The sequence below is a fragment of the Coccinella septempunctata genome, chromosome 6 (genome assembly GCF_907165205.1).
Source record: "Coccinella septempunctata chromosome 6, icCocSept1.1, whole genome shotgun sequence".
Classification (NCBI taxonomy): domain Eukaryota; kingdom Metazoa; phylum Arthropoda; class Insecta; order Coleoptera; family Coccinellidae; genus Coccinella; species Coccinella septempunctata.
The window spans coordinates 6,887,540-6,910,368 of NC_058194.1; the positions used below are offsets into that span (position 1 = coordinate 6,887,540).

Below are 22,829 nucleotides of genomic sequence, written 5' to 3' on the forward strand. Positions count from 1 at the left end.
GAATCAATAAATATTTACGTTCCACATACTTCAAGCGGCTTTTACTTGTACTAGCCAGACAGTTACGTCTTGCTGCTTCATTGTCTTCATATATATTAACTGGAAATGCTCTGAGACCCACAGTCTCTTCTAATAATTGTGCTAAAAATAGAATTTCATTAGTAGCATTAGTAAGTGCAATAAATTCCGCTTCTGCTGAACTTTGTGCTATTGTTGATTGAAGTTTTGAGCACCATACAACAGGATTACCAAATGCAAAAATCACAAAGCCTGTGGTCGACTTTTGACCACACTTATCACCTGAAGAATCTGCATCACAATAACATGACAAAATTGGAGATCCTACTGTGAATTTTAGACCTAACTGACTTGTACCTTTCAAATACCTGAAAACTCTTTTGACTAATGTCCAATGATACTGCTGTGGATTAGCTTGGAATCTAGCCAAATAACCTACGGCAAAGGATATATCAGGTCTTGTGAACATACTTAAATACAGTAGGGAACCTATAGCTTTCTTATACGGAAAATCTGCTTCATTCGTTACTTCCTGAACTTTATGATTTCCTTGAGGAACTAAAGGAGTGTCAACTGAATTTGAGTTTTCCATTCGAAATTCTTTCAACATTTCATTTACAAACTGTGTTTGATGAAGAAACAACTGATTTTCTGATCTAGTGATTTCCAAACCAACAAATTTTGTAGGAAAGCCAAATTGTTTTACTTTAAAACGTGACTTCAACATATTCACATTTTCCTGAATAAGGTTTCTACAACTACCTGTAATTAATAGATCATCAACATATACTAAAATCAAAACGATATTACTATCTTCCTTTTTCTTATATAAACATGGTTCTCGTAAATTTGATTCAAAACCAGAATCCTTCAGAAAATTATCAAGTGTCATAAACCAACATTTCGGTGCTATGCTAATCCATAAAGAGCTTTTCGTAACTTCAATATTACCTTTGATTTATCAAGATTGGTTCCTTCAGGAACACTTACATATTTTGGTCGATCAATTTCACCATGAAGAAATGCTGTTTTGACACCCAACTATTCAACATGCCAATTCCTAGAAACTGACAATGCAAATAATAATTTAACAACTGATAGTGCTGGTGTAGGAGATGCAGTTTCCTCAGGAGTATACTTTTCAGTATCTTTGCATCCTACAACAACTAAACGAGTCTTACACACACCATTGTCCTTAACTGTAAATACCCATTTCAACGGAATACTTTTCATACCTTGTTTTCTTTCCACAATTTTCCAAACTTCATGTTGGTTTATAGCTTCAAGTTCGGACTGAATGGCAGTAATCCATTTACTACTTTCTGAACATGTCATTGCTTCCAGATATGTTTGAGGTGTTTTACTGGTCTGATAGATTTTTGTATCATATACAAAACCGAATGGATTCAAAATTGTGGCATTAACTGAAATTTGCGGCATATCAAGTCCACTGGTTTCATTGCCATCAAAATCATCTAGCTGGGATATTTCTTCATATTCTATCTCATTATTTATCTGAGAGCTAACTGAAACATTTTCTAACATATTTGTAGCACTTGTTTTATCAACAGAATTGTTGGAGCTACTCTGTACTGGACTTGTAGTTCTTACAGAATCAGAGTTTTGTTCAACTGATTTCATTTCAACAGGATTGTTTGCAACTGATACAACAGAATTGCCAGTAGGTGGCACAACAGATATGTCCGTAATGGACGCAACAGAATTGCCTACAGAGGGCGTAACAGAAACGTTCTCACTGGACTCAACAGATTCAGACGAAACTGTTAATTCATCACTTGGGACTGATAACTTTGATTCATATGACTTGTAGGTCAACTCTTCATTTATTAGAACATTACAAGATGTAATAGTCTTACAGGTTTTAGGATCATACAACAAATAGCCAGTATCGGTATATCCTATTAAATACATTGTGCTAGATCTTGCATTCAACTTTTTACCTTTTGGAACATTTTCATTTCTAACTTCTGCCTGTGAACCGAAAATTCTTATATTTTGCAGATCGGCTTGTTTTCCATAGAGTTTTTCATATGGAGTCAAAAAGTCTAATGAATGAGGCGTACGATTGTATAGATAGCAAGCAGTCGAAAATGCAAAACCCCAGAAAGTATTTGGAAAGCCTGATTCAAATAACAAGGCTCTAGCCCTTTCTTGGAGTGTTCTATTGAACCTTTCAGCAGTTCCATTATGCTCATGTTGATAAGGTTCTGCTAACTGAATTTGAATACCAAACTGATCGAGAACTTGTTGACAAGATTCGCTGATAAACTCTGTTCCATTATCACAACGTAATTTTCTGAATTGACCAGGACTAGGAAATAATGACTGAAGATAGTTCAAATAAGCAGACTTCAAAAACTTGAAAGTTTCAGACTTTTGTTTCATCAGGAAAATTTGTGCATATCTTGAATAATCATCTAGAACAATTAAAATATACTTTTTCTTAGTGTAATGTGTTGGCGGATTGACAGTTAATAGATCGAATGAAGAATTTCACAAGCTCTAGTGGCTCGATCTCTTTCTTTTGCACATGTTTTTCTGGTCATTTTTGCTTTAGAACAAATTGTACAATTACCAGTACTGAGATTATACGTGAGTTCTTTAAGTCCTTGAACAACATTAGGTAATTTTCCTAAGTAAGAAGATGATATATGACCCATTCTACGATGCCACATACTACCTTCCTGAGCCAACATTTTTAACTGATTACGAGTAAATCTTTTACGTAATTTTCGTGTTTCTCTTCTACTATTATTGACTTTCTTATTGGGTTTGATAACTGAGAGTTTCATTTTACAACTAGAATTATCTTTCGAACTTAACTGTTTATTTATACTTTCTACTTTATTTACATTAATTTTGTTGATACTACTTGTATCACCAGGATTGACTCTTGCTGAGATTCGATAAACGCCATCCGATACAAAGAGCAGGGAGATCTTTCTTCTTAATTTTCTAGTTAAAATAAATCCATTATTAGCATTTAGCACAAGACTTGTCCCAAACTGAATATTAAATGCACGGACACTGAGAATATTATCCCTTACTTCGGGGACATACTGAACATTAGCTAGATGTACAATGTGCGAACTTTTTCCAAACTGTACTAGTAATGGAAGTGTTCCCTGACCCATTGACATAGTGCTTTCAGTTTCCGATGCCAAAACAACAGATATCGGCTCTTTGTAAGCCTGATAGTTCAACAAAATATTCTGTACATTCACTACATGGTGAGATGCACCAGAATCAACTAGAAATGTTGCAAACATACTGAAATTATTCAAATCGAACAATGACTTACTAGATTTTTGATCTTTCAGTTTCCTACAGTCCTTCTTTTCGCGTCCCTTCTTATGGCAGTAAAAGCAGAATCTCTCTGTGTTCACACATGTGTTTGACTTGTGGAACATCAAACCACATTTTTTGCAACTTGCATCACGCTTTTCAGCTGGTGTCATTTTCTTTATTTTCTCCAACTGATCCAGTGTGTAAGGACTCTTTTCTGCCCTTTTCTCTTTAAAATAAGGAGACCTCTTAGCTGGATATTTCTCCTTTTTTGAACCATCCCTGTTTGTTCGATCAGACCTATTCTCTAAACAAAAATCACAACAATTATTATCATCTCTCTTACCACATTTGATGCAGAGCACTGAAACTGAATTAGGATTAGCAAAAGTACATTCTCCAATGGGATCATCAATACAAAAAGAGCATACAGTATACACTTCATTGATCTCAGTATTGAGTTTCTCACCCGTAATACCAAAACACCCAAATCAACTTTGGCCAGCAGTTCTTACTTCAACATACTTTACCAGTTAAATTTCACCTTATCTGCCTTTTTAACTCATTCCGTACAATAATTTGCACTCTACGAGGACACTTTTATTACTTTCATAACAGGAAAAGAATACAACATTCAAAGTTTATCTAAAATTTATGAGAAAACTCTGAAAATTTCGATAAATACAAAGTGCAAACGAATGTTTTGCCCATACTAGCCTTATCTTATTACGGCCGCACCCCCTCTCTCTCTACGCCGTGTCCATGTGATTAATATGTCTATGGTATATACGGACCATACGCTAAGATGTCTAAAATACTGGTGTGTGCACTATTTCACTATTTGCAAGCATCATAGATTAAGGTGGTGTAGATAGGAAACTCTCACAATATTTTGAAACATTGTTCATCGCGACCTCTGGTGGACTGGGGTGAAGCTTGAGTAGATCTGGGTTTGAAAAAAAGCTGTGTTTTGTCTAACAAAAAGAACGAGTATAATTTCTGTGTTTTCTGTCTGTTCTCCATACATTGCAGGAAATTCGAACTGTCCATGTGAACGCAATAAAACTACTTGACAATTTATTCGTATCATAATACCTAATATAAACACCAATGTACTGGTATTTAGTTCAGATATTTTAGTATTTTTTTTATGATACGAATAGATTACCACAGTAGTATTCTTTCATTTGCATAATTTTCAAAGTAAAAAACCGATTAATGCAAAGGAAAAAATAAGGATAATATGGCTTTCTTTATTGTATTTGATTGCATGGCAACAAGTAATAAAATATACTTTATAAAGGTTTATTTTTTCGTTTATACCAGGAGTCCAGTCTTAAATTTGAACCATTTTAGTAGATATATGGAAGTTTGTCATGATAAGCTATTTCACAGTCGCCACAATCGTAACTTTCACGTAGAATTACGCCTTCTCCAGAAAGGGAATAATTTTTTTTTTCTAATCGAATATCCGGAAATATAGTTTGATATTTTCCTTTTCAACAGTGTACCTGCTAGTATGTGATACTGTTGTACCTACAGACACCCTTTTGATATTTACTTGTTCCGATACCTATTGATCAATAGTTGAAAAATATTAAAATTGAGTCATTTCATAAGTGACTAAAATGGTAGTATCGTTCGTTACAACTTCAATGTTTCGAATGTTAACAAGTCCATTTGAAAATGCATAATTCAATCAATAGGTAAACACATAGGCGTAGCCAGGGTTGAGTTTCGGGGGGGGGTTTTTGAATACAAATTTTCTGATTTTGACATATAAATGGGGACTCTTTGAAACTAATATTATGTACCTATATAATTTCGGGGAGGGGTTTGAACCCCCAAAACCCCCCCCCTGGCTACGCCCGTGGGTAAACATAAAACAGTTAAAAATGTTCTTCATTACCTGAAGGAGATGAAAAAAACTTGACAAATATATGGGAATAATAACTCACTGCCTAAACAAGGATATATAAAATATTTTCAAATATTCGAATTCAAAAAGATTAATCTTCAAAATTTCAAATGACAGAACACACTTCTCCCCTTGTCCTGTGAATGAAGTTGAAGGAAATCTCCTTTTTTCCGGCGTCATCTATTAACTGTATATTGAAAGAAACACCTATTAATTCACCCCAGGTTAAGAGAGGGCGCATAAAAACGGTTTCGTCTCGTAGTATGGAAGTTTCCGATCTACATAACTCTAATCTATGGCAAACATCAACATTTCAGAAAATCGGGGATATGGGATCAGTTTCGTGGCGGCGCCACCATGTCATTTGCTTCGTTCTATCCTTGTTCTACCTGAGGAGGTAGAATGATACTCTCTCGTTTTATTTTGTTTAGCGTTGATATCGAACATCGATCAACGAGTTCAAATTATGAACTGGCCCATTTTTTCAGCTGTTAAGGAATATTTGTGATTTACAGTATAATTTTCGTTGTAAAAACAAATCTGTCAATATTTCAACACTATCGAATAAGGGTTCGAAGGAGTATTTACTATTCTTCTTCAAAGTAATTACTGTTTGACAAATTGTATTCATGAGGAGGGTAATTCAATTTGATTTTAATAAAACACAGTTATCCAATATATTCAGTTGACGGAAAGGGAATTTTCACTATATCTAATCAGGAAGAATATTCAAAGATCAGACTCGAATAGAGATAGGTATGTATTACTGATTCTCAATACATGCTCACAATTTACATTACGTATTTCCAATACAGTTTCTTTGAAATATTGCTGAAGTTGCCATAAAACTTAGCTATATCCGTCTCGAATGTTCGTTCATCTGATTTGGTTCTGCCTCAAATTCCAACAACATCGAATTCTTAGCTATAATAGTTCTTGATTGTCCATATAGTAAGCTGAACTTACTGAACGACATGTTAAATAAATGAATGTTCTACACTCTTTCTCGTAACTAATACATTTTCACTTATAAATGCAACATATTCGTAAGTCGTAGGAAAGTATTCAAATTATTTTCAAATATCAATTGACAATGCTCTGTCAAATTCTAAACAGCGCTACCTACAGTGGAAAAAACGAAACTGATCCCATATCCCCACGAAATTAAAAACAAAATCGAATCAGTGAATACACCAGAGTTTTAGACATCTTAGATTCCAGGGCTCCAGTAGACATCATTTACCTGGATTTTGCTCGTGCATTCGATAAGGTCCCATTCCGTAGGTTGTTTGCCAAATTGGAGCATCTTGGCGTCAGGGGGCATATTCTGGAGTGGATTCGATCCTTTGTCACCGAACGTCGATTCTCAGTAAGAGTCGGTAGCAGATACTCTAGTTCGAGTTGTTCCACCAGTGGTGTCCCGCAAGGTTCGGTCTTGGGTCCATTATTATTTCTTTTATATGTGTCGGATTTACCTAGACTTCTTAGATCGGTTGTTTCTATGTTCGCTGACGACACTAAAATTTATGCTAATCCCCTGCTGTTCTACGGGACGCTCCGTCAAGACCTGAAGAGGATTGAGAAGTGGTGTGCTGATTGGCTCATTCCCTTAAAGATATCGATTGAAAAGTGTGCTGTTCTTCACCTTGGAGTTAATAATCCCCGCCTGCCATATGCTATCTATGGCACACCAATCACACTCTGCGCATCATACACTGACTTGGGCGTGGTGATGACTGAGGGACTCGGCTGGTCTGAACATGTGGACTCTGTTTGTCGCAAGGCTTCGCAGAGATGCTTTCTCTTCGACAGAGTTTTTGGAAACTGCTCTGTTTCAACGTGTTCCCAACTACTCAAGTCCTACATAAGACCGATTCTTGAATATGCGGGACCAGTGTGGGATACCCGTTTCCGGAAAGACTCAGACAGGCTGGAGAAGATTCAGAGGAGAGTTACCCGAATGCCCTACGGATACAGTAGACCTGATTATGAAGATAGGCTGCGCATCCTTAAACTGACTACCCTTGAACAAAGAAGACTGAGAGGTGATCTAATAACTACGTTCAAGCACAGCCGTCTTTAAGGAGAGCCTGGTTCACGATTAAAATGCAACGTCGCAGTAGGGCCGACTCTATCATGTCCTTGATACGCATGACGCTTGCAATTCGTAAGTTTAGTTCGTGAATATCCGCGTCGGCGTGAAGTTTTTGAAACAAGTAGTGTAAAACTTATGAAATCTGGTGGCTTTTCAGTTTTTTCGTTTTGTGATACATTATAGTGAAGATTGTAAGTAGTGTTATAGTGCATTTTGTATTGGATTACCTTTTTAACCGTAAGTACATAGCCTTATGAACTTCCGTGAAGAAGCCATTTTCAATCATGGTCAAGAAATGTTGTGTACCCTCTTGTAAAAGTAATTATTTCTTAATGAGTGAGTGAGTTGCTTTGGTTTCCCCAAAAACGAAGAAAGGAAGCTTTTATGGCTCAAATATATCCCTCGAAAAAATTTCGTTCTCACCGTTCATAGTGGGGTTTGTGGATTGTGAAAAACATTTTGAATAGTCCGATATAATCAGACATGATATGCATTTACAGCCGGATGGTTCATTTAAACCCATATCATTAAGATATCCAAAATTAACAGAAAACGCGGTTCCAAACATTCTTCCAAATTGTCCAGCTTATCTTTCAAAACCAGTTTATAAAAAAAGAACAGATCCACAGTCTGAAAGGAATACAATTTTGAGTAGGAACAATGATAAAATCGAGGCTTTTTCAAATTCCGATAAAGATTTTGATCTAATTAATAATTATTTCATGTTTGAGAATATAATGTTATGTGTAAGCATAGAAAATGTTATGTTGTATGTATGTTGAAAAGTTCAGTTACACATTTTTCACAATCAACTCAATAAACTATGTACAGGGTGGGCAAATTTCGATGTTTAAGCACTACAGTTTTTAAACCAGAGGAGATACACAAAATCTGATACCCCATTCTCGTTCTCTTTTTCTGAGAAACTAACAATAGTAGTAGTCATTTTTGGCCACTTTCTTTTGTTTTCGAGTTATAAGCAAAAATTGGAAAAATGGCGATATCGTAATAAATTTATATCTCCACTAATACTGACGACAGAGCTCTGAAATTGAAACATTATACAGGCACTTTTTTACGTAGAATCCAGTGGCGTGCTCGCCTTTTTTGCAGGATTTTTAATTACAAAGATATGACCCAAAGTTATGTTTTTTTTAAATGGGAACACTAGTTTTATGTGCAATTTTTTGAAAGCTTAATTTTTACTGATTTCAAAAATATATAACATCATATGGTTTGTATCAATATAAGTAATAGAAAATGGTCAAAAACCTTTTTTCTCAATATTTGTATGGTTTCAACTTTTTATGAGCATAGAAAAATATAGCATCGTATGATTACCAGTGCCTCCTTCTATAAGTTCTTTCATTATTATGAAAATTCATGAAATATATCTTGATTCAAATTTTGTGAAAATTGGTAAAAAGCATAGAAAGAATGACATTGCCGGAAGGAGACTGCTTTTGATATAGGAAATTCTATTTTTCTGTGCTCGTCAAAAGTTGAAAGCATAGAAATACTGGAAAAAAGTGTTTTTGACCATTTTCTATTATTCATATGGTTACAAACCATATGATGTTATATATTCTTGAAATCAGTAAAAATTAATATTTCGAAAAATTGCACAGAAATCTAGTGTTCCCATTTAAAAAAACATAACTTTGGGTCATAGCTTCGTAATTGAAAATCCTGCTGAAAAGGCGAGCACGCCACTGGATTCTACGTAAAAAAGTGCCTGTATAATGTTTCAATTTCAGAACTCCATCATCAGTATTAGCTGAGATATAAATTTATTTCGATATCGCCATTTTTCCAATTTTTGCTTATAACTCGAAAACAAAAGAAAGTGGCCAAAAATGACTACTACTATTGTTAGTTTCTCAGAAAAAGAGAACGAGAATGGGGTATCAGATTTTGTGTATCTCCTCTGGTTTAAAAACTGTAGTGCTTAAACATCGAAATTTGCCCACCCTGTACATAGTTTATTGAGTTGATTGTGAAAAATGTGTAACTGAACTTTTCAACCGAATATGTCGATTCATTTCTGCAATATATTCACATTCCTATATACATGTCCTGTTCACTCGCTCCTTCAAGTAATTCATGATCGGTTTTTTAACTTCATTTACACAATTTTATGGCAAGAGAAACCCCTACACCTTCCCGTGGTTCTTGCTGAACAATAAATTGAAAAACAAATATCATTTGCATATAATAAAATGAAAATCCTTTTATTTGATTTGAAAATTATTTCAGGAATATTTTCTGAATTAAATTCTTGTGCAAACTATTATCTCCGTTATGAATTCAATTTATTGAATAAGTAGAGCATCATACTATATTCTTTCAAGTTTTCCATCAAAAATGTTTTTAGTTATTGAAATGTTTTTCAATAACCATTTAATAACGTTGATAGGATTCGGAAACGCAAGCATACAGCGCTATGTACAAAACTAAAGTCGGCCCACCAAGTTGGCCAATCTGCTGCGTTGTCAGATTGTGTTCCAGGCTTTCTCTATAGACGGCTGTGGTTCAAGATTCTTCATGGGTATTCCGGAGTGGACTTATCCCACTTAGTTCGTCTGAACACGAATCCAAGTCTGAGAGGACACCGTTATAAACTGTCCAGAGAAGCGTTCCGATCGGTTTCACGTGAACACTTTTTGTCGAACAGAGTTTTCCATGTTTGGAACAATCTACCGTGTAATGTTGTGTGTGCGCCTAATGTTAATCAATTCAAGGTGATGTTTGATAGCTGGTGTAGAACTTTAAAAAATTGATTTAATTCTTTTTTTTTTTCATCTTATTATGTCTTATTGTTTCGTTTTTTTTCTGTATATTTAGGAATTTTCAGCTTTTTTTTTGTACATTTTGCCCATTCTGTGTCTCTTCCTTTGTTCTATTTGTTTTGAGCCACATGGGTTAAACCTCGGCTTTTGTATGCTAAATAAATAAATGAATAAATAAATAGTATCATTTGAATTCCTAAGGAACTATTGGATCAATTCGACCCAAATCTTGAAACTGCACATAGTTTTCGAAATGAGATGCACATGTTGAATTTCAGTTCGATAGTTCAGATAGGAATTGAGATTTCAGTGGTCAATTCGGCAAAGTGTGATATCAATTCATCAAAAACTGTTGGATCAATTCGAACCAAATCTTGAAACTGCACATAGTTTTCGAAATGAGATGCACATGTTGAATTTCAGATCGATAGTACTGATAGGAATGGAGATTTCAGTAGTCTTTTCGGCCAAGTGTGATATGAATTCCTCAAAAACTGTTGGATCAATTCGAACCAAATTTTGAAACTGCACATAGTTTTCGAAAAGAGATGCACATGTTGAATTTCAGATCGATAGTTCTGATAGGAATGGAGATTTCAGTAGTCGATTCGACAAAATATCATTTCAATTCCTAAGGAAATGTTGGATCAATTCGAACCAAATCTTGAAACTGCACATAGTTTTCGGATTGAGATGCACATGTTGAATTTCAGTTCGATAGTTCAGATAGGAATTGAGATTCCAGTGGTCTATTCGGCAGAGTGTGATATCAATTTTTCGAAAACTGTTGGATCAATTCGAAACAAATCTTGAAACTGCACATAGTTTTCGAATTGAGATGCACATGTTGAATTTCAGTTCGATAGTTCAGATAGGAATTGAGATTTCAGTGGTCTATTCGGCAGAGTGTGATATCAATTCCTCAAAAACTGTTCGATCAATTCGAAACAAATCTTGAAACTGCACATAGTTTTCGAAATGAGATGCACATGTTGAATTTCAGATCGATAGTTCTGATAGGAATGGAGATTTAAGTAGTCGATTCGACAAAATATCATTTCAATTCCTGGGGAATTATTGGATCAATTTGAACCAAATCTTGAAACTGCACATAGTTTTCGAATTGAGATGCACATGTTGAATTTCAGTTCGATAGTTCAGATAGAAATTGAGATTTCAGTGGTCAATTCGGCAAAGTGTGATATCAATTCCTCGAAAACTGTTGGATCAATTCGAACCAAATCTTGAAACTGCACATAGTTTTCGGATTGAGATGCACATGTTGAATTTCAGTTCGACAGTTCGGATAGGAATTGAGATTTCAGTGGTCAATTCGGCAAAGTGTGATATCAATTCCTCAAAACTGTTGGATCAATTCGAACCAAATCTTGAAACTTTACACAGTTTTCGAATTGAGATGCACATGTTGAATTTCAGTTCGATAGTTCTGATAGGAATTGAGATTTCTGTTGTCAATTCGGCAAAGTGTGATATCAATTCCTCGAAAACTGTTGGATAAATTCGAACCAAATCTTGAAACTGCACATAGTTTTTGAATTGAGATGCACATGTTGAATTTCAGTTCGATAGTTCAGATAGGAATTGAGATTTCAGTGGTCAATTCGGCAAAGTGTGATATCAATTCCTCGAAAACTGTTGGATCAATTCGGACCAAATCTTGAAACTGCACATAGTTTTCGAATTGAGATGCACGTGTTGAATTTCAGTTCGATAGTTCTGATAGGAATTGAGATTTCAGTGGACGATTCGACATAGTATCATTTGAATTCCAAAGGAACTTCTAGATCAATTCGACCCCAATCTCGAAAGTGTATACAGTTTTCGAATTGAGATGCACATGTTGAATTTCAGTTCGATAGTTCAGATAGGAATTGAGATTTCAGTAGTCAATTCGGAAAAGTGTGATATCAATTCCTCAAAAACTGTTGGATCAATTCGAACCAAATCTTGAAACTGCACATTGTTTTCGAAATGAGATGCACATGTTGACTTTCAGATCGATAGTTCTGATAGGAATGGAGATTTCAGTACTCGATTCGACAAAATATCATTTCAAGTCCTAAGGAACTTTTGGATCAATTCGAATCAAATCTTGAAACTGCACGTAGTTTTCGAATTGAGATGCACATGTTGAATTTCAGATCGAAAAATCTGATAGGAATGGAGATTTCAGTAGTCTATTCGGCCAAGTGTAATATCAATTCCTCAAAAACTGTTGGATCAATTCGAACCAAATCTTGAAATTGCACATAGTTTTCGAAATGAGATGCACATGTTGAATTTCAGTTCGATAGTTCTGATAGGAATTGAGATATCAGTGGACGATTCAACATAGTATCATTTGAATTCCTAAGGAACTATTGGATGAATTCGACCCAAATCTTGAAACTGCACATAGTTTTCGAAATGAGATGCACATGTTGAATTTCAGATCGAAAAATCTGATAGGAATGGAGATTTCAGTAGTCTATTCGGCCAAGTGTGATATCAATTCCTCAAAAACTGTTGGATCAATTCGAACCAAATCTTGAAACTGCACATAGTTTTCGAAATGAGATGCACCTGTTGAATTTCAGTTCGATAGTTCAGATAGGAATTGAGATTTCAGTGGTATATTCGGCAGAGTGTGATATCAATTCCTCGAAAACTGTTGGATCAATTCGAACCAAATCTTGAAACTGCACATAGTCTTCGAATTGAGATGCACATGTTGAATTTCAGTTCGATAGTTCATATAGGAATTGAGATTTCAGTGGTCAATTCGGCAAAGTGTGATATCAATTCCTCAAAAAATTCGAACCAAATCTTGAAACTGCACATAGTTTACGAAATGAGATGCACATGTTGAATTTCAGATCGATAGTTCTGATAGGAATGGAGATTTCAGTAGTCTTTTCGGCCAAGTGTGATATCAATTCCTCAAAAACTGTTGGATCAATTCGAACCAAATCTTGAAACTGCACATAGTTTTCGAAATGAGATGCACATGTTGAATTTCATATCGATAGTTCTGATAGGAATGGAGATTTCAGTACTCGATTCGACAAAATATCATTTCAAGTCCTAAGGAACTATTGGATCAATTCGAACCAAATCTTGAAACTGCACGTAGTTTTCGAATTGAGATGCACATGTTGAATTTCAGTTCCATAGTTCTGATAGGAATTGAGATTTCAGTGGACGATTCAACATGGTTGAATGTGTGCTAGCCCATGTGTGCCAGCCCATGTGTGCTGGTGACATACGTGTTTTTCAATTGTATTAATCATTTGGTTTATCGTGGAATCCACCTGTGATTTCATTTGTTTATTTGAGTGAAAGGGAATTCCGTTTGTTTAACCTTCTGTTCATTTTCCATTTTATCCGCGGCCCACCTGTCTTTGTATCATTAAGTCTCTTATATCGGCCCATAAGAGTGAAGCGTGTATCCCTGTACATCCATCCTTATAAATTACCACCTCGCAGGTTTTTTTTCTTCCGATTCGTTTCTCAACGTATTAATTTTGAAAAGAATGCCTTCTTATTGCCCTGTTTGCACTGCAGCCACTACGTCTGGTGACATACATGTTCTGCAGTGCGTATCATGCCGTAAGTCGTTCCACAAAAAATGTTTAAATTTAGGAACTGTGGAACTTGAATACATCAAAGAGAGTGGGAGTCATGGAGATGCCCATCATGTCAGCAGAAAACCAAACTCCGAAGCTACTCAACTAACTCCGCCTCTGAAGAGGGAGCTTCTTCTGTCCAGCAGATTACGATGGAGCACTTCGAAAAGTTGATGCAAACAGTTACTAGAATAGCGGCCGATGTCTCCGCAATGAAGTTGTCGTTTTCGGGTTTGCAATCAAACTTGAATGCTCTGCAGGAGGATGTGAATGCGATCAGACTATCTCAAAAAAACCTGGAGGCCGAGTTCAGATCATCTCTCGATACGTTACAGCAGCACGGTGGTACCTTGACTCAGCATGAAGCATTGATACAATCAAATCAATTAAAGCTGGACGACCTTCATCTCACGAAGACTACTATCGGTAAAACTTTAGAAAGGCTGTCAGAGGATATTGGTGCGTTGAAGAATGGTACTCCTGCCCTATCATCTGCAGAAATTTTGGACAGGGTAAAACGATCCCACAGTTTAATTATCTCTGGTCTGAAGACAAAAGCTGACGCTACGTTGGATCATGATTTCTTGCACAGATGCTTGGCTATCATAAATGATCGCGCCCATGAGAGCATTATTGATGTCGTTTCTCTTGGTTCCGCCAACACCTTATGGAAAGTCTCTTTCTCTAGTTCCCACATGGTATCTCGTCTTTTACGTAACAAGGGATTGCTGCGGAATGTTCGAGAGTTCAGGGAGGTGAGGATATCTGACGACAAGACACCTGCCCAATTAGACGCCTTGAGGCTGTTACGTTTAGAGCTGAAGAGAAGAACTGAAGCCGGAGAGAAAGACATCACCATAAAATACGTGAAAGGAGAGCCATCAATTGTTCGTGCTCCTCCCAACTCAAAAAACTAAATTTATCTCTGCCCGAGTCGTCGCTAAGTGAATGGTCATATATTTATTCCAATGTGCAATCACTTCATTCTAAGTATGACGAGATCATTGCTTTTGTAAGTGTCAACAACCCTATGTTTATACTTTTGGTGGAGACTTGGTAAAGACCTGATGTTCCGGATTCTCTTTATGATATTCCTAATTACACCATCCATCGAAGTGACAGTACTACAACTATTGGATATGGTGGGGTCTGCATTTATGTACATTCTGTTATAAGTGACAATTTCTCTATTTCTGTTGATAGGTTGCATACCCCTGGCCTTGACAACATATTTCTCCACATTTTCAATTCTTCTTTTGTCCTCAATATTTCTTGTATTTATAGACCTCGTGCCTCACCATATGATGTTGTCCTCTTTGAACATCTTGGAGTCTTCCAATGGGGTGCCGACGTTAATTGCTGGAGATTTCAACTTTCCAGACATGAGGTGGCCGTTATCGATGTCGAACCTTCCTGGGCCGAATTCTCCATCACAAGTTCTCATTGATTTTTTGATTGGTTCGAGTTTCAGTCAGTTGATCAATTCACCTACACGCTTCCGTCAGGGACAGAGCCCGTCACTGCTAGATCTTATTCTGGTTAATGATCTGACCATGTAGTTCTCAAGTCTATAATGCAATTTTCTTTTTCGCCCTCAGTAAAAAAGCAAATTAAAACTAGAGATGTGGTGGATTACTCTATTCTCAATGAAATCCTGCTAGCATCAGACTGGTCGATACTCGCTTCCGCGGAGGGGATTGATGACGCGTGGGAAATTTTTTCGGATGTGTTGAGGGATGGGATTGAGAGAAGTACCTCCAGGAGGACATTCACTGTGTTTCCTTCAAAGCCCTGGATCACTCATGAAATGCAACGTCAAATACGCCACAAAAACTCTATATGGCAACGGTATATGCGAAGCAGGTCTCATCGTGACTATCACTATCACAGAATATACTCGGATGAATTGAAGAAGACTTTATTGACAGCTAGAAGGAACTTTGAAAATAATCTGGTTAGATCTGGTAATCATAAGAAGTTCTATAGATACGTCCGTCAATCACTCAGCACCAAAGTATCCGTACCCATTATCCGTGATTCATCTGGACGGCTGTGCATCACAGTCAGCTGAGATCTTTGCTGAAGTTTTTTCTGCTGCTTTTTCTGAGGAAACCCAGGGTCCTCTTCCCGAATTGCCGGGCAATAGATCCATCACTGAGATCACCAATATTTCTTTCAACTCTGAACTGGTAGAACGACATCTTAAGAATCTGAAAGTTACCTCATCACCTGGTCCTGATGGTATTTCACCCGTTATATTGAAGAATTGTGCCACTGCTCTGGCTGAACCTTTGTCCATGCTTTATTCCAGGTCTTTTGCTGTTCACCGACTTCCTTCTGCCTGGTTGGAGGGTTGTGTAACTCCCATCTTCAAAAAGGGAGATAAAACCAACGCCAATAATTATCGCCCAATCACAGTTACTAGTGTTGTCGCCAAAATATGCGAAAGAATTGTTGTAGATGAACTGATGAAGTTTGCTCTAACCCATTCTATTATCCCACCTAACCAGCACGGTTTTGTCCCTGGTAGATCAGTTGTAACTAACCTTTTGCTTTGCCTGGATGATTGGACGGCTGCTTTAGATTCCAGTAAGATGGCTAAAACACTGGTGTGTGCACTTGTCACTTTTTGCAAGCATCAACATTTCAGAAAATCGGGGATATGGGATCAGTTTCGTGGCGGCGCCACCATGTCATTTGCTTCGTTCTATCCTTGTTCTACCAAGGAAGTCCAATTATCTCTCGTTTTATTTTGTTTTGCGTTGATATCGATCGAATATCGATCAACGAGTTCAAAATATGAACTGGCCCATTTTGTCAGCTGCTAAGGATTATTTGTGATTTACCCTTTAATTTTCTTTGTAAAAACAAATCCTTCAATATTTTCAACACTATCGAATAGGGGTTCGAAGGAGTATTTACTTTTTTCCTTCAAGATAATTCCCGTTCGACAAATTGAATTCGTGAGGGGGATAATTCAATATGATATTAATAAAACACAGGTGATTGGTCAAATATCCAATACTAGCTGACCCGGCAAATCTAGTTTTGCCATTGCTCGATTGGTTGTAAGAAAGAAAAAGGAATGCCTTCTCTTCTGTTCTGTACAATTAATATATATATATATATAAATTGAAGTTATAGGATACTAGTCGTTTGTGAAATTATTGATTTAAATTAAGGGTGTTTCGACTATTTTTCAGGGCAAAATTCCAATGAGAGTCAAATTATATTAAAGATAGTTGACGAAATATAGAGCTTTAATATAATTTGACTCTCATTGGAATTTTGCCCTGAAAAATAGTCGTTAATTTAAATCAATATATATATATATATATATATATATGCGTCCGGTATACGGACGCAGTATTATTCAGGACGCAATAGTGTATGGCCCAAAGACAATGTATGGACGCAACATAGTATGCTGGATAAATAAATAAATATATATATATATATATATATATATATATATTTTTTTTTTTTTTTTTTTTTTTTTTTTTTTTTTTTTTTTTTTTTTTTTTTTTTTTTTTTTTGTCAATCACCTTTCAGGGAATTACGAAATACCACCGGGCTCTGGGAGCCAAAGTGGAATCAAGAGCTATGAAGGAAGCGTCTTACGATACGTGTAGTGCCCAGTATGACCTCCTTCTGGGCACTCGAGACAACATAGCTGTCAAGTTCCAACAGCTTTGTATTATCAACAAGATGTTCCTCTACGAGTCCGTTGACCGACATCACCAGTGGGATAATAGATATTTTCTTGAGCCTATACATCTCCTTTAGTTCGAACGACAGATCGAAGTATTTTGTCAGTTTTTCAGTGTAGGCCCTTGAAATATTGTCGTCTGAAGGAACCGTTATATCGATGATCACACAGCTTTTTTCTCTTTTATTTAGTAAGACGATATCCGGTCGGTTATTTGCAACTGGTCTGTCTGTCACCATCGTGGTGTCCCAATACAGTTTAAATTCTTCGTTCTCGAGGACATTCTCAGGTAAGTATAGATGATTTTTTCTCTTTGTTTTAATTAATTTTAATTTCAGTGCCATGGCCTGATGGTAAACTTTTGCCATTTGGTTGTGTCTATCCGTGTATTCTCTCGGTGCAAGGATTGAGCAACCAGACGTAACATGTTGGATGTGTTCACGTCCCTGCTTGCATTTTCTACATAGATCAGAGGTAAGTTGTTGTCCCGCTATGTTTTTGAGGTAAGACCTGGTAGGAACCACCTGATCCTGTATTGCAAGCAGCCGGCCTTCGGTTTCAGGAAACAGGTAGCCCGCCTTAAGGTAAGTTAAGGATTCTTTTTTATTCACATTGTTGTTTTCTAAATTATTAGGGTATCTACCATGCAATACCTTAGCTTTCCATTCCTCCTGCAGGTTTTGCTGAGTGCGAATCGGTTGTGTGAAGTCGGAATCCGATAGCCGCAATGGGGAGCATCCTACATCGACTGAACGAAGGGTCCTGACAAAAGGTGAGTTCTGCTTCATGAAGTATTCCCTTAGTTTTAATACGGATTTGTCATGTGTTGTTTCTAGGTTAAGCATTCCTCTTCCCCCTAGATGTCTTTGGAGATAGAGTCTTGCCACGGATGAGTGAGGGTGATGTACTCCGTATTTCGTCAAAATGGTGCGGATCTTCGTGTCCAATGCCTGCAGTTCTGTAGCCGACCATGTAAGTATCCCGAAGGTGTACGTCATTATGGGCAATGCCCATGTGTTCAAGGCTAGAAACAAAGATTTTGAATTTAATTTGGACTTGAGCACTTGGTTCACCCGATAAAAAAGTTTCTTACTAAAGGCTTCCTTCATTTCAGCGTTTTTAATTTCTAGAGCTTGCTGTATACCTAGATACTTATAGGTTTCATCCCGGCCGAGGTTCTGAATGGCATTTGGATTCAAGATATTGGAGTTATTCTCAATTATTTTTCCCCTCTTGACTGTTAGCCTTGCGCACTTGTCCAGCCCCATCTCCATTTTTATGGTCTCACTAAATGTTGCCACGATCTCTAACATTTTTTCAAGTTGTTCTTCATTGGACGCATATAACTTGAGATCATCAATAAATAGTTGATGGGTTATTTTGACCTTTCTGTTTTTGTCTAGGATGTATCCGTATTTCTGTTTATTGATGAGCATGCTGAGGGGATTCAGTGCCAGGCAAAACCATAAGGGGCTAAGTGTGTCCCCTTGAAATAGACCTCGTCTGATTGCGATGTCAGCAGTTTTAATAATAGTAGCTCCAGTTCTCAGAATCAGCGAGGTTCGCCATTCGCTCATTAGGTGTTTTAACAGATTTATTACTGAGCCACATACTCCGTACATACTTAGAACCTTGAGCAGCCAAGTGTGGGGTACCGAGTCAAACGCCTTTTTGTAGTCCACCCACGCTACCGAGATGTTACGTAGCTTTTTTCTTGCGTGTTTTGTGATGATAACATCTGTTATCAACAGTTCCTTGGCACCCATGGCTTTGGATTTGCATCCGTTTTGTTCAGTTGCCAAGATGTTGTGGCTTCTCACGTGGTTGTTGATGTGCCGGGTAAGTACTCCTGTGAGAAGTTTGTAAATGGTGGGCAAGCATGTAACCGGTCTGTAGTTTTTTGGATCTTCTGATTCGGCTCCTTTGGGCAACATATATGTCAGTCCAGCAGTCAAAAAGCTTGGGACCAGCTCAGGTTTCTCCAGAAATTTTTGGAACAGGCGAGCTAAGCTAGAGTGGACAGACCTGAAGTGTTTCCACCAGAAATTGTGGATGTTGTCAACTCCCGGTGCGGCCCAGTTGTTCGTGGACTTCAAAACCCATTCTATGTCTGCCACATCTATTTGAATTTCTCGCATCATTTCTCCCCTCGACTGATCCACAACCTCCTGCAGCCAGTCAGCATCCCCATCGTGACTGACCTCCTCGCTCCATATCCCCTTCCAGAAGCCCTCCACCGCCTCCGGTGTGGGTGGTGGGCCATCAGTGTTCATTTTACCCTCCAGCTTGCGAAAGAATTCCTTTTGGTTAGCGTAATACAGACGGTTGTTTTTGTACCTCTTAGTTCTTTCATTATAGCGCCTCAATCTTGATCCTAAAGCCTTTATTTTTTGTTTTAGATTATCTGCAGTTACCTTGATCTTACTACGGAAGTCATCCGCCGTGAATCTGAGTTTACACTCTCTGGCTATCACCCTCATGGACCTCAAGACTTTTCTGGACGGCTGCTGCGTAGAAAGGTAAGTTTGTATGATACCCAGTTTACTCCTGTGTTGATTTATATTTCTTTCTAGGCGCTTCTTCCATGGTGGATCGCCACTGGGTCGTTCTGGGTTGTTAGATGTTGTTTTACCCTGAAGTTCAGCAACAGTAATAGCACCAGCATAGACCAAGTCCACCACCTGTATTAAAGTGTCGTCCCTCCTCAAAAGTTTAGACAAAATTTTATCTACTGCTCTTACGTCTTCCATGAGCTTTTTATTTTGTTTAAGTCGTGGTATTTTTTGTCTGCTCTTTGGATCCATTCCACTGAACTTTATCAGGTTCCGGTCGAAACCCACACTTATCTGATCCTGAGGGTCAGTGTCTTCTCCCCGCACATTTTCGTCCTCTGCGGTTTCCTGTTCTTCACGATGGTCGCTCACTGGGGAGATATCGGTATTCTCTTCTCTCAAAATTCTATCCGGCCAGCACGTTCTTTCTATCGTCCTAAGTTCTGTCCTCGGTAATTTTTCTTCGTCTAATATCCAACGGACTCTGTTTGCAATGTGTTGGGCGTATGTTCTTCTGTCCGGTCTCATGTCGTTCCATATTTCATTCAGAGTTCGCATGTACGTCTTCCCTCTGCCGCCTGCTATCCTCATAGCTATAAAGTGTGCGCGTATTGCAGTCGAGTTGTCGACATGTGTCCAGCGCATACGCTTGTCCTGGTGCGTTTGTTGTTGCTGGCTAGTGGTGGGACGATCCAAAGATTCGGCCAAACCATCTTCACCTTCACTTGTTTGAGCAGGACGTTGCCTTACGGTGCCAGAACGGAGGTAGGCGCCGCTCACCCCACCTGATCCTCCGTCGAGCTGATCCTCTGGACGGTTCCGAAGGGAGCCAGCTCGCAGCTCCCCGCCGCCCTGAGTATTACTATGACTTGCGAGAGCATATTTAATTCCACACTCGATCTAGGTTGCTATCCTAGATCGGTGGTCGACTAGGGTACGCGGGGTCGTCACTCCCCGAAAGCCGAAGCTCCCCCTGCATATATATATATATATATATATATATATATATATATATATATATATATATATATATATATATATATATATTATATATATATATATATATATATATATATATATATATATATATATTATATATATATATATATATATATATATATATATATATATAATAATAATAATAATAAATAATAAAATGGTCCGTCACAGACCTCAGGGCCATCGACACACAAATAAGAGTATCACTGACAAAATATGGCATGCACCACCCCCACGCTTCCGTGAACAGATTATACGTGCCCAGACAAGATGGAGGAAGGGGACTGCAAAACATTGAATCCACACACCACCGAGTAGTACGCGAGATGAGAGAATACTTCAGATCAAAAAACTCACCTTTTTTCAAAGCCATATCTGATGAAGACAACAACATCACAGCATTAAATCTGGCATCAAGCAACCATCCCATTGAACCTAAAAGCATCGAAGAACTATCCGAAATATGGCACGGCAAAGCTCTCCATGGAAGATACCCCACCGCCCTGAAATGGAACAAAATAGACAAAGTAAGATCTGTCAATTACCTCAAGGCAGGATACCTGTTTCCAGAAACGGAGGGCAGACTGGCGGCAATTCAGGATCAGGTGATACCTACAAAAGCATATCAAAAACAGATAATGAATAAGAACTTACCTAATGACAAATGCCGCAAATGCTCCCAGGCGACTGAAACAATCCAACACGTCACGTCATCCTGCCCCATCCTCGCTCCAAGGGAATACACGGACCGCCACAATGCCATGGCAAAGGCATACCACCAAGCCATCGCCCTAAAAAATGGGTTAATAAAACATCAAAAGAAAATCTTTGAATACTTACCTAAAGAAATACTGGAAAATGAGGAAATGAAACTGTATTGGGACCATCCACTCGTCACTGACAGACCCATTGCGCACAACCGGCCGGATATTGTGATACTGAAAAAGAAAAAGAAAGAATTAATTATAATAGACATCACGATTCCAGCAGATGACAATGCTGAGCGAGCCTATAATGAAAAAAAGATAAAATACCACGATCTGGCTTTCGAACTGAAAGAAATATACAGACTTACCTCTACATCAATCCTACCCCTCGTCATAACCACAAACGGATTAGTGGAGGCACATCTTTTCGAAAACACCATTAAGCTGGAACTAGATGAAAAGCTAATCGGAGAGGCACAAAAGGAGGTCATCTTGTGGACCACCAGAATAGTGAGAAGGTTCTTAACAAGTTGCTGAGAGAAGTGTCTTGATCAGAGTTGATCCGGCACCATCAAACAGCCTAACCCTGAAAGGTGAAAAAAAAAAAAAAAAAAAAAAAAAAAAAAAAAAAAAAAAAAAAATATATATATATATATATATATATATATATATATATATATATATATATATATATATATATATATATATATATATATATATATATATATATATATATATATATATATATATATATATATATATATATATATATATATATATATATATATATATATAGTTATAAAGTGTTAATACCACCTCCAAAATAGTAACTCGTTTAACGCTCCCACCTCATATATATCGCTGTCACCTCCGAAATCGGAGGTGACAACGTTTTGCCTTGTTTTTTAGCTTGTTAGATTCAGGAGGATTCAGGGACCAACATATCAAAAAATCGTTTTGAGGTCACAACGCACCCTCTTTATGTACTGAACAATCTTTTAGTTCGAGTGTATATCACTGGCGCTAGTGTGCTGAGCTGTATATCGAAGAATTGCTCTGAAAGACTCTTTGCTCGTTAGCACCTCCGAAAATGGCAACGTTGTACTGTGC

At 37.5% G+C, this 22,829-nt stretch overlaps 4 protein-coding genes across 5 annotated transcripts; 1 reads left to right on the forward strand and 3 right to left on the reverse strand.

Moving 5' to 3' along the window:
* Positions 1 to 293: 293 nt before the first annotated feature.
* On the reverse strand, positions 294 to 3,777 carry LOC123315257. Its single transcript, XM_044900885.1, has 3 exons — positions 3,341 to 3,777; positions 1,009 to 1,442; positions 294 to 453 (listed from the first exon to the last, which is right to left on the reverse strand). The coding sequence occupies exons 1-2, from the start codon at positions 3,495 to 3,497 to the stop codon at positions 1,060 to 1,062; spliced, it is 540 nt and encodes a 179-aa protein (XP_044756820.1). The 5' UTR covers positions 3,498 to 3,777; the 3' UTR covers positions 294 to 453; positions 1,009 to 1,059.
* Positions 3,778 to 6,743: 2,966 nt separating this feature from the next.
* LOC123315934 lies at positions 6,744 to 7,325 on the forward strand. The gene has a single exon (XM_044901840.1). It carries the CDS (start codon positions 6,744 to 6,746, stop codon positions 7,323 to 7,325), a length of 582 nt encoding a protein of 193 aa, XP_044757775.1.
* Positions 7,326 to 17,346: 10,021 nt separating this feature from the next.
* Positions 17,347 to 20,894, reverse strand: LOC123315935. Its single transcript, XM_044901841.1, has 2 exons — positions 20,794 to 20,894; positions 17,347 to 20,737 (listed from the first exon to the last, which is right to left on the reverse strand). Exons 1-2 carry the CDS (start codon positions 20,892 to 20,894, stop codon positions 17,347 to 17,349), a joined length of 3,492 nt encoding a protein of 1,163 aa, XP_044757776.1.
* Positions 20,895 to 21,263: 369 nt separating this feature from the next.
* On the reverse strand, positions 21,264 to 22,318 carry LOC123315356. 2 transcript variants are annotated; one of them, XM_044901020.1, is made up of 4 exons: positions 22,088 to 22,318; positions 21,853 to 21,950; positions 21,667 to 21,803; positions 21,264 to 21,515 (listed from the first exon to the last, which is right to left on the reverse strand). In XM_044901020.1, the coding sequence occupies exons 1-4, from the start codon at positions 22,208 to 22,210 to the stop codon at positions 21,448 to 21,450; spliced, it is 426 nt and encodes a 141-aa protein (XP_044756955.1). In that variant the 5' UTR covers positions 22,211 to 22,318; the 3' UTR covers positions 21,264 to 21,447. The 2 variants fall into 2 exon arrangements, 1 of the variants encoding a protein (XP_044756955.1); XR_006537944.1 differs by having other exon boundaries at positions 21,573 to 21,803.
* Positions 22,319 to 22,829: the final 511 nt, after the last annotated feature.

Coding starts and splice junctions, on each gene's coding strand:
- LOC123315257 (XM_044900885.1), bottom strand. CDS start 3,497: ATGACACCAGCTGAAAAGCGTGATGCAAGTTGCAAAAAATGTGGTTTG. Junction 1,443..3,340: donor ACTGAAAGATCAAAAATCTA/GTAAGTCATTGT, acceptor CGCAAATTTCAG/TTAATGCCACAATTTTGAAT.
- LOC123315934 (XM_044901840.1), top strand. CDS start 6,744: ATGTTCGCTGACGACACTAAAATTTATGCTAATCCCCTGCTGTTCTAC.
- LOC123315935 (XM_044901841.1), bottom strand. CDS start 20,894: ATGCTCTCGCAAGTCATAGTAATACTCAGGGCGGCGGGGAGCTGCGAG. Junction 20,738..20,793: donor TCGACGGAGGATCAGGTGGG/GTGAGCGGCGCC, acceptor TGCTCAAACAAG/TGAAGGTGAAGATGGTTTGG.
- LOC123315356 (XM_044901020.1), bottom strand. CDS start 22,210: ATGACCTCCTTTTGTGCCTCTCCGATTAGCTTTTCATCTAGTTCCAGC. Junction 21,804..21,852: donor ATTTTCCAGTATTTCTTTAG/GTAAGTATTCAA, acceptor CCCATTTTTTAG/GGCGATGGCTTGGTGGTATG. Junction 21,516..21,666: donor TTTGCGGCATTTGTCATTAG/GTAAGTTCTTAT, acceptor GTTCCATTTCAG/GGCGGTGGGGTATCTTCCAT.